We start from the raw sequence: 11,821 nt of genomic DNA, 5'->3' as shown, positions 1-11,821 counted from the left end.
AAAAAAAAAAAAAAAAAAGAAAAAAACTAAAATGAACTTATAAAGAAAATTACCAAGTTGCTAGGTGAAAATGGCTCATTTTAAATACTGCATGTATATTCACCTTACCTAGGTTCATTTAAAAATTATTACTGTAAGCACCAACTGGGATTTTGAAGGCGGGGGCAAAGAACAAAATTTTTCTTAAAGTATAACATATGGAAGAGAACATTTTATAAACATTAACTTCTACGACTGTTTTTATTTTTCCATCATCAATTTTCATGTTTGGTCTTTTTGTCAAATGGGAGAAAAAATGGAATTTTATGACTTACAAAATTCAGTGAATACACAGACATGCTATATTGAACTTTCCTGAAGGTATGTTATACAACAATACAAGAATGTTTTAATGAAAATGCATCAATTTTCTCTGTAACATGTACTATGAATTATTTACTTCACAAGTTTTAAAGAGTGTAAAGTACACACGTTTTACCTGAAAGCTCCATAAAGTGGTCTGTACCAACAGACAAATGAACAAGGAGTAAAAAGCAAGAACCACAGGATGCTCAATCCAAAATCAACCGCTCTTGTAGAATCAACACAAAACCAAGCCAAGCATCCGAAGATATTTAGAAACAGTGTTACTGCATGGACTGTGGATCAGAAAACAAAATAGAAAAAGCAATGTTTACATTCAAATTATGAATTCATCCAACAAAAAATTATAAATAAAAAGATACTTTCTAAAAGCAAATGTATTCCACCCCATGTTTCCATTTGTATTTTTCAAAACATTGCTGTATCTTACATATTTGATTTGACAACAGAGTATACACAGGAAATCGTGTCTTAATACATGTAGTGTTTGGCAAAAATTCTGTTGGCCCTCTCCTCCTCATGGGCAATTACATAGCTAAACCAGAGAAGCACTACCTTAAGGGTTTCTTCCCAAAAAGGAAACATGTGATGTATCTTGATCTGAAGCCCAAGAAGCAAAGCAATGCCTGTCAGGAAAAAAAGACCCAGGACTTAGGAGGAAAACTATATTTTTACAGAATGGGACTACACACTAAAACCTGGACTAAAAAAACTAACGCAGTAGCAATTTCCAGTGATTATGTAGTCAGTGTATAAGGATTATTCATTCATCTTCATAGAGTTGTCCATTTATAAAATCCTGGAGGAAAAATGTGTTTTGGTAGAGGATTAGATTTAGATTAGATTCCTCATTCCCCCACACAACATGATGCATTTTAGCTACTGTGGCAGGCTTTTCTTTTGGTTAATACAAATAGATATTGACAAACTCATCATATGCTGTTAATAATTGCTTTCCCTGATAGACCAAAAACAAACAATCTGAGTTAACATCTAACTATACCATGATCCTAAAGAACTACTTTGACCCAATGTAATTAATAAATGTTTCAAAGGATGTTCAAAAAATTTATTCATAGGCTGAATTTATTATAGTAAGTAAATTATTACATAAGCTAAAAGAATGTTGTAAATTATCAAGTAAATAGAAATATGCCAACAAATTACTTAAATTAAAATTAACAAGTGGGAAAAACAAATTGGATCTAGTTTTTTAAAAGGCAAACTTTAAGATCTCTTTACAAATCAAATTAATAATTAATGAAACAGGAATATACACACACATTTTAGGATGCCTAAATTTGCTCTTACCTAACCCCTAGATAAGTAAACAAACTCTAGAGTTTAAAAAAAAAAAGAGCTCCAGATGAAGTTACTTTACTTAGATTGTAATCATCTAACATTAAGACTGCCAGTTAACCTCTGTAAGCTTCAATTTTTCAGCCACAGAAATACAGAGCTCTTTCAACTTTAAAATTTCATTCAATTCTATCACAAAAGAGGCACTCTCACTCATTACTCTGGTCCCATTAGGATTTTTAACTCTCAGGAATGCTTGCTTATAATACATTTACTCAAAACTCTTGGCCTTAAAATAAGGGTAGTTGTATTAAGATCTTAAAAAGAGAATTGAAAAGATTGTAAAACAGAAAATTATTGCTCTGCAGCATTACATAGCACCCGGTTGCCTTAAAAAGTTTTAGGCCTTAACAACGCTCTACCTTAAATTTCAATTTTCAAATTAGGTTATTTACTAATCCACTGAAAGAAAGACAAAATATATGTATACTTATGCTTTAAAGTTCATGAAAATTCTTCCAAGTATAGATGAAAATATCAATCTAATTTTGTGTAACAAAATTTTTTCTAAATGCTTTCTATGAAACATGATCAATAAATCATTTACTTATATTCCAATGAAGACTAAGATGTCCAAGACTAATTACTGAACAGTCTGTCCACTTATGCAGAGTTCAAAAAACATATAGAAAGGTAAAGTAAGTCTAAAATATGATTCCATACTGCGAATTTCAATCCAATTTAAGTGAGTGCTGTATCAATGCTGGAGACTCCAAGAGTAGGCAGAACATAAAGAAATCTTTGGGCCATTTTGTTTACATGATTTAAAAGTTGAACAACTCTCCTTCATATAAAATTTCAGTTTTCTTCACTGAGCATTCAAATCTGGTATTAGATGATCTAAATTTGCAACCATTATTATAATATTCTTCTTAATAAGTTCTGAATTACAATATAGACACCTAACATAAATAACTTTATAACTGTAATATCGTCACTAAATGGTCTTTAATGTAGCTGGCTTATTTTTATTTTTTCCTTTTTAATTCAAGAGTACACTCAAAGTGGCTGAGATTCATTTCATAATATTTCTACCTGCTTCATTTCATTATAAATTATTTGCTTCAGATAAAGTACTTTTGAAAGAATATCTTCTTCACATTCAGCCTAAAATGTAAATTATCTCTTCATTTAGGTTCTTTCTTCTTTGTAGATGGTAGAAGTTGGAAATCTAGACTCTGGGCTCTATAGTCAATCTATACACATCTCCTTCCTTACTTATGTAATGTTGAACAAGTTACTCAAATTCTCTAAGTTTTAGTTTTCCTACCTATAAAACCAAATAATATAGCACTTCCTTCACAGTGTGGCTAAGATTTAATATAATAAGATAATATAAAGTGGTTAGAACTGTGCCTGACACAAAAAGTAAATCCTCAGTAAATACTAGCTCTCATTGAGGCTGAGTGTGAAAGCATTAGTCAACCCCCAAATCAATAACAGGTTAACATGTCCTAAAAATAATTTATTAAAACAGGCTAGATTCTATAAAATGCAGGCACATTACTAAGCTGGTAATAGTAATAATTACTTTGTTCCAGGTAATGCTTCTTCAAAACAGAACCCTAACTGGAATCATGGGCCTTCTGAATACAGTTGACAGACATGCCTACTGAATAGGGCTAGAGAAAGCTACAATCAACTATGTTATTTCTGAGAGACTCAGAAAGTTATACATTTCTAAGACAAAACAGATCTATTCTGAAATAATCAGCATTGATAGTTAATAATCATTTAGTTAAAATTAACCATCCCTCCCTTTTAATCACTGTTTACTAAATTCCTTGTATAATTTTCTTCCAACACCCAGTTCCTCCACCAAAAAATATTTTCCTAGTTCTAGCTACTCAGGAGACTGGGGTAGGAGTATCCCTTGAGCCAGGAGTTTGAGTCCAGCCCAGGCAATACAGCAAGACCCCATCTCAAAAAAATATATATTTATATTTTTTCACTATGTCAAAAAACACATCTAAAATGCTAGGCCAGCTGGGTATGGTGGCTCATGCCTGTAATCCCAGCACTTTGGGAAGCCAAGGCGGGAGCATCACTTGAGGCCAGGGGTTTGAGACCAGCCTGGGCAACATGGTGACACCCTGTCTCTACTAAAAATACAAAAACTAGCCAGGCATGATGGCACATGCCTGTAGTCCCAGCTACTCAGGAGGCTGACGCACAATAATCACTTGAACCCAGGAGATAGAGGTTGCAGTGAGCCAAGGTCGCCCCACTGCACTCCAGCCTAAGTGACAGAGCAAGATCTGTCTCAAAATAATTAATTAAATGCTAGGCCAATTTCTGCCCATTTAAAAAATATATACATATATACAACATAAATGCATATATTATATTGATTAAGAATTTGCATGTACATATATGGAATCAGACATTTAATAATAAAAATATATACTACTGACACTGATGATTTAGCAAAAGATACTAGATCAAGAATATCTTTAAAAAAAACTAAAAGGGTTTAAAGTAGACTATCCATTAGGAATCATTTCTCATATTCCAAAAGCACTTGACATACATGAAGAATGCTCCTAAAAGATTTTGAGGAAAGTTATCTCATCCGTTAAGGAAGGGGGAGGTAGTCTCATTAATCATAAAGTAAAAACATGCAAATTTCCTCCATCCAGAATGTATCCTACAAATTATCCACTAACCCAGATGTTGCACATCTTAGAACCATCAACAGCTACCTGCCCTTCTGACATGACATCAAATAAGGCTGAGACTACTGTTAGAAATTAAAATGAAACAAAGTAGGAGGTCTGTGCACACGCAGCAAAACTGTTAACAGCTTGATATTTTTTTAGAATTCCATGAGCTGTAATTATACCCAAAGTGATGTGAGCATCACAGCCCCAAATGTATATCCTAATGTTCCATTCAATAAAATGTCCTGTATTACTTTCAATTATAAAAGTATTGCAATTGAAAACAAGTAAACTCTACTCAAAGCTATAAAAACACTTAAGTTTATATAATAAGTTTATGCCTCTTTTAAAAAATAGCTCTAACACCTACCTTTAACAGAATTCTTTTACATGGCCTTCCTCTGCAAAAAATTAGTATGCATAATTTTTTCCAAGCAAATCATGCCTAGATATCATCTTTCAAGGAAAAAGAATCTTACAAAATTTTACCCATGTGACAGAGAGGTTGTCTTCTCCTCAAAAGAATGCCAGTTCTCAATAGAGGTTTTTCTCAGCCAAGGACTTACACTGTCACATACAGTACAATTCTGAAGTAACTAAATATGATATGTTTCACTCTGAAATCATGATTATTAAGCTCTATCTATAGAACAAGCAGACTGGTTTATTGTACTATCTTTGAAATAAAAATATGAATTTTGACAACAAAAATATAAATTCTAAGCAAAGATATAAATTGTTGTATACTCACACATCCACAAGTAGTACATAAGCTTTACTGTCTTTTGGAATTCTACAGGAATGTCTACAGAAAAATCCTGATAGAAACAAGGTCCCACAGGAAAATTGCTAGGAAGAGGTGGCCAATTATTTTTTCTACCTGTAAATTTTTGTAAAAAAAGAAAAGGTTATTTACACTATAACAAATATGTGACATTCTTATTTTTGGTTTCATAATAAAGAAAAACTCTATTATTTTAATAAAAGTTTAGAAAAACTGTAATACTGTATCTTTGTATTCCTAGAACTTTGAAAGACAAGCTTTAGATTTTTTAAAAAATTTTCTCAGAATATCATCACCTTATAGCACATTAGATGGTAAAATAATTTTCCCATGCCATACCACAACATGTTTAGCAGGAACCATTTATGTATAGAAAAAACAGGAAACATAAAGAAAGCACATATCCAGTGCTTCTGCCCTAAAACATATTTATTTCACACTCCCAAGACTCTGGCTGACATGAAAAGGCCAGCCAGTTTTTAAACTTCAATTTTCTCCTTAGCATCTTAAATCTTTAAATATAATTCTGTTATAATTCCTAATCCAGGTGGCGAGAGACCAGCTTCTAATTTTTTCAAGTTTTCTGTTAAGTCCAAGATTAAATTAATACCAAAGAATCAAATTTAGAATACTCAAAATTGGGAAAAAAATAATATTCAAAAGATACAAGCATGAAAACCCTAAATCAAAGAAAACATGAAACAGTCATGATAAGGAAGCTGAGGAAAAACAGAGCCTATTTAAAAACTCAGAGAAAAGCAAATTCTAATCATGAAGGGGAAAAAATCTGTCAATATAAAGAAAGCAGATTAAAAGTAAGACTTAAAAAATGGTGGGGGGAAATAAAAATTAAAGAAGTCAAAACATAAAAAACAGGAAGTGCTTTCTCCACCATCATGGTGTGTGCATTACTCCATTTCTCGCTATGTCTTCTCACAAGACTTTGAGGATTGCGAGATTCCTGGCCAAGAAACAAAAGCAAAATCGTCCCATTCCCCAGTGGATTCGGATGAAAACTGGTAATAAAATCAGGTACAACTCCAAAAGGAGGCATTGGAGAAGAACCAAGGCATTGATCTGTAAGAAATTAGTCTGTAGGTCACAGTCGTGTTACCAAATCAAGCTGAAAAATGTCACCGCCATCTGGAGAAGTTTGAACAGTTTCTTTTCTGTATCTGTTATGAAGGCATTAGTACAACACATAGTGCTTCCATTATTCATGTTAAAAAAAAAAAAAAAAAAAAAGAAGGTTTTGGTTGCCTGGGTTAAGTAAAAAATATGTGAGACCTTTCACTTCTTAAAAAAAAAAAAAAAAAGCAGGAAGTAAAAACAGCACCTAAGGCCATTTCCTAACTTTAGATGTTATATCCCACAATTTTTAAAAATTCAATTTTATGTACTTTTTCCAGACCAGGGTAATTTTTATAGTAGAAAGAACAATGACCTATTTCTGATTCTCCCCAATGAGTCTCCTCTGTTCCATTTATCATACTACTCAAATTTCATACAGTTCATTTCCCATACAAATCTCATACTATTTGAGAAGAAGCAGTGAACAGTTGTAAAGAAGAGAGGCTCTGGAACCAGAAGTGGCTAGCCACTTATTGGCAAAGTTGCCTTGGACACTCACTCTCTCCTTTAAGCCTTAGTTTCCACATTTGTAAAACGAAAATAAAAACTGTACCACCCTTCACAGGATTGTATTGAGGATTTAAGTATGAGTTAAGAGGGGGAAAATACTAAAATGCACTAACATACAGCAGTCTAATTGTTGATTTCCTACTCTTTTGTTACTGCCTTTACTAAAACATCTCTCATAGAAATAGTTTGTATTTGCCAGTGCTAAAGAAATAAGACAAATTTTTAGTTACATGTACTTCAGAAACACTGGTTCCAGTTAAACTTTTAGTTTCTCCTTCTATAGATGCTACCTCTGATGCTGCAAGCAAGAAAATGACCCAGGATAAATGTGTCCTCACCAGGCCCTAGACTTACACTTCGAAGATAAAAAGAAATAGTAGTTCCATATATTGTTATTGTTCTAGCTTTGCACTGCATCACTATCCTAGACATCCTAACAATGAGTTATCTAGCTCTTTCATCTTTTCTTACCCAAGACTGCTAGCTTTCCCTAAGAGACTCTTTTGAAGCGATCTTTGGCAGGCACAAACTGAATAGAATTCACTGCAAACAATTCACCACTTATTTCTTTGGCATCATATGAATACTTTAGGTTTCCAATTTTTCTAACATGATTTGACAAAATACTTGTGAGGACTGGAGCAGATAATCTGAAACTGACCTGAATAAATCAGGTAAGAGTCAAATGCAGGGTACATGCAAATGTATTCAGAAAGGTTCAATATAACCAAGGAGGGCCTAACTGCAGAATCAAAGGCTCCTGGCCTTAGAATAAGCCAAAATTATTCACATTCACTTTCTGTGTGATGAGGCTAACACTGCTCTACTCTATCAACAAAAGACTATGCAAATCAGCCAAGATCAGAAGGCTACAGAGTTTCAGGCAGGCAATCTCCTGTGTCTGATCTCCTTATTAGAACAGGAAAACAACACAGGGTTCATCCACAAGTCAAATGACCTAGGAGCTAGTATAGATATAATGTAAAGTGTTTAAAAGTTATTTCTGTTTTAAATTTCTTTGGATACTACCATGTTGACTGAGGTTTTGCATTTCTCGTTCCCGGCGATCTAATTCTGCAGCTTTTCTTTCTAGCTCTTCCTGGCGCTTAAGAAGTTCAGCTTGGGCCAATGCATGTTCCTAAATAAAAAACATCAGTAAGTGAATATAGTGTCAGAAGTATAAAATATTTTAACATTTATATATTAACTCCTACTTCTCTACTATGAGAGAAGCCTAATTCAAAAGTGCTTCCAAGGTACAGGAATTTACTGAAGATCACAGTTAACAGAAAATATTATGGGAATATTTGGTCCACTTGGTCTTTGAACTAAAAACCTTCAGTGGGGGCCAGGCGTGGGGTGGTTCACACCTGTAATCCCAGCACTTTGGGAAACCGAGGTGGGCGGATCACAAAGTCATCTAGATCAAGACCATCCTAGCCAACGTGGTGAAACTCCGTCTCTACTAAAAAATAAAAAAATTAGCCGCGCATACTGGTGGGAGCCTGTAGTCCCACCTACTTGGAGGCTGAGGTAGGAAAATTGCTTGAACCCGGGAGGTGGAGGTTACAATGAGCCAAGATCACGCCTCAGAAAAAAAAAGGAAAGAAAAGCCTCAGTGGGAAAGTTGGTTCCATTAGGACAGGAAAAACTGCTCTTAGTAAAAGTAGTCAGAAACCTTAGGTAATCTGGAAAATGAAATTAAGATGACCTCTATGCCTATATCAGTGAAGAACAGAGGCAATGGGAACAGTTGAGGAAAACAGACAACAGATAAAAGGGCAACTGAACTGGCTCCTATAAATCAAATTAAATGATATGTAAGGCTGCCAATGCAAAAATATTTTATAATATCTTAAATGTTATAGGAGAATGAGGTGAAAGGTTGTGAATAAGGAATTATGACTCAATTTGCCCTTATATGTTATCAGGCATCCAAATAATCTCCTTTTTTCTTAGATTTTTGCCAACTTCTACTTCCTAACACTGTTACTTAATAGTATCTATTATTCCATGACTTTTACCTTAATGTAGTCTGCATTAAAAAGTGAGACCAAAGGCAATAAAAATTTCACTATACAATTGTAGACGAAGATAATACACAAATTCAGTAATTCCTAATAATGGAATAAAGCAAATGTTCTAAGCTGATAAAGAGAAATGAGTATCTGAAGAATGACAAGACAGCAAATCCAGACTTCAAAGTGACTTAAAAATTAAGCAACAGAAATGTAACCATATAAAGAATTATTTTATTCTGAAAGCAAACGTTATTGATACACAATTAACATGAACTAACCTTTGCAATCTGTGTATAAGCTGGATGTTCCTCTGTTGGTTTCATTATTGCTGGTTGTGTATTGGGTACATTAGGCATCTTCACGCTGCCTGGTGGAGGCTAGAACAATTAAGAGAAGGACAAACTATGTAACACAAAGATCCAACTTTAACTTATTTCAAAAGGTATAATACCAATAAAATCCAAAATTTTGCCTCTCTCCATCCCTTGCCTCTCATAGACAAGTGTGTGGCAAAGAGCTGCTGAAATTTCTCCATCTCCATTTTCTCCAACTCATTCATTTTTCAACTCTACAACTGGGCTGCTACTTTTAACGCTAAACCACAGACACTCTCCTCCAGGATACCATATGTAAAAAAATAGAGGCTGGGCGCGTTGGTGCACACCTATAATCTCAGCACTTTCCAAGGTGGACGGATCACCTGACGTCAGGAGTTCAAGACCAGCCTGGCCAACATAGTAATAACCCCATCTCTACTAAAAATGCAAAAATTAGCCAGGTGTGGTGGCGGGCACCTGTAATCCCAGCTACTCGGGAGGCGGAAGCACGAGAATCGCTAGAGCCCGGGAGGCAGAGGTTGCAGTAAGCCAAGACCACGCCAGTGCACTCCAACTTGGGCTACAGAGTGAGACTTCGTCTCAAAAAAAAAAAAAAAAAAAAAAAAAAAAAAAAAAAAAAAAAAAAACAAAAAAAAAAAAAAAAAAAAAAAAAAAAAAGAAAAAAAAAAAAAAAAAAAAAAAAAAAAAAGGGAAAGAACTAAAAATAGGTCAAATAGTTTTGAAGATAAAGCAGGAAGACCTGTGATATCAAGACTTATTATGGGACCATAGTAATTAAGAGTGTAATACAGACGCAAAGACAGAGAAATGTACCAATAAACAAAACAGACACAGAAACAAACCCACACAGGTGAAGAAACTTGATACCCAACAGAGGTGTCACTACAAAACAGTGAAGAAATAATGTGTTAATCAATAAATGGTACTTGAATAATTGGTTACTCATACAGGGAAAACAAACAAAACTAGATTTCTTACTTCACATCACATACAAAAATGAATTCTAGGTAGATTAATGACCTAAAACTGAAAAAGCAAAACTTAAAAACTTCCAGGAAAAAATTCATGGAATTTTTTAATGAGTATTTCTTGAGCTTCTAGCATGTGAACTCTAGAAATCTTGCATATTTTGTTTATGATCTACCCCAAGTACCCAAAATAGTGCCTAAAGCATAGATGTTCAGTAAGCATCTGTCAAATTAAGACTAGAAAACACACAACCACAAAAGACTGACAAATGCTCAGTAAGCATCTGTCAAATTAAGACTAGAAAACACACAAACCACAAAAGATTGACAAATTTAATTACATTAATTTAATAACAAAAAACTAAAAAGTCAAATCATGGACTAGGAAAACATAGTTGTAATGCATAGAACAGAAAATTCTACCCAGAATATATAAAGAATTGTTACAAATCCATGAAAATACAAACTAATTGAAAAGTTAGCCACAGATCTGAACAAGCAATACAAAGAGGTCAGTACATCACTAGTAATCAAGAAGTGCAAAAACAATCATATACCATTTCAAAACCGTGAGATAGAAAAATAAAAACTCTGATAATACCAAAATTGGGATTTACACAATATACACAATGGTGGTACATATGAAAATTAAAGCGACCAAGAAAGTCAGTGGAAATAGAATTGTCAATAAATGCTGTTGGGAGAATTATTTAAATTGGGAGAGGAAAAAACAAAATCCCTGTATCTAAACAAAATTCCAAATGGATTAAAAATTGAATGAAAAAAAAAACGAGGCCAAAAACAACTATATAGACACTAAAATATATTCTACGGACTAGAGGGCATTATCTAATCTTGGCGTTAAGAAAAGTCATTCTAAACATTCAGAGAAGATTTGGGGAGAGAAATCATAATAAAAAAGTAATATATTTGGCTACATAAAATTTAGAACTTTGATGATACACAGCATTCATAAGATTAGATGACAAAATCTAAATATTAAGCAATATATACAACAATTAGTTAATATATTTCACTAGGTACAAATCAATACAAAATAAACATGTTACTAAAAAAAAACTGCATTTTAAAAAACCCTTGACAGTTTACAAAATACAAAAGAAAAATAAACATGTAAAAAATTTCAACCTCACTAGTAATCAAAGAGATGCAAATTTTACTTAATTATTTTTAAAATAAATATTATCATAGGATTACCACCATATTTTGAAAAAGATGTGGTAAAATGGATATTCTCACACACTGAAAAGTGGGATTATAAACTAGTACATGTAGCAGTCCTGGAGCACAATTTGGCATTATGTTTCAAGAGCCATAGAAGTATTTATACCCCATGTACTATGAATATCTGGTCTTTAAAAATATCCTGTGGAAATAATCCAAGATATTTGCAAATGTATATATGCCAAGAATGCTCACTACAGCTTTATTTACAAAAGCAAAGGGTTACAAATAACCCCAAATATCCAACACAACAGGGAAACAGATAAACTGATAAATCTATAGGAGAATATATAATACAGCTATTTAAAAGTTCTAAAGGTCCAGGCGCCATGGCTCATGCCTGTAATCCCAGCACTTTGGGAGGCTGAGGTGGGCGGATCACAAGGTCAAGAGATCGAGACCATCCTGGCCAACACAGTGAAACCCTGTCTCTACTAAAATA

The 11,821-nt window shown here is 33.6% G+C and overlaps 1 protein-coding gene across 2 annotated transcripts in view; it reads right to left on the bottom strand.

The window, feature by feature from the left end:
- Positions 1-11,821, bottom strand: part of SCAMP1 (secretory carrier membrane protein 1) — a 121,797-nt gene that overhangs the window by 50,886 nt on the left and 59,090 nt on the right. For both annotated transcript variants that reach the window (XM_017527707.1, XM_017527708.2), the window contains 4 exons: positions 9,107-9,205; positions 7,837-7,945; positions 5,134-5,262; positions 479-638 (listed from right to left, as the gene is read on the bottom strand). In XM_017527707.1, coding sequence (XP_017383196.1) covers positions 479-638; positions 5,134-5,262; positions 7,837-7,945; positions 9,107-9,205 — 497 coding nt within the window. The remainder of the gene's footprint in view (positions 1-478; positions 639-5,133; positions 5,263-7,836; positions 7,946-9,106; positions 9,206-11,821) is intronic.

Source organism: Cebus imitator, unplaced genomic scaffold (assembly GCF_001604975.1).
Source record: "Cebus imitator isolate Cc_AM_T3 unplaced genomic scaffold, Cebus_imitator-1.0 Scaffold50, whole genome shotgun sequence".
NCBI classification, from domain to species: Eukaryota; Metazoa; Chordata; class Mammalia; order Primates; family Cebidae; genus Cebus; species Cebus imitator.
This window is presented reverse-complemented; position numbering and strand designations above follow the sequence as displayed.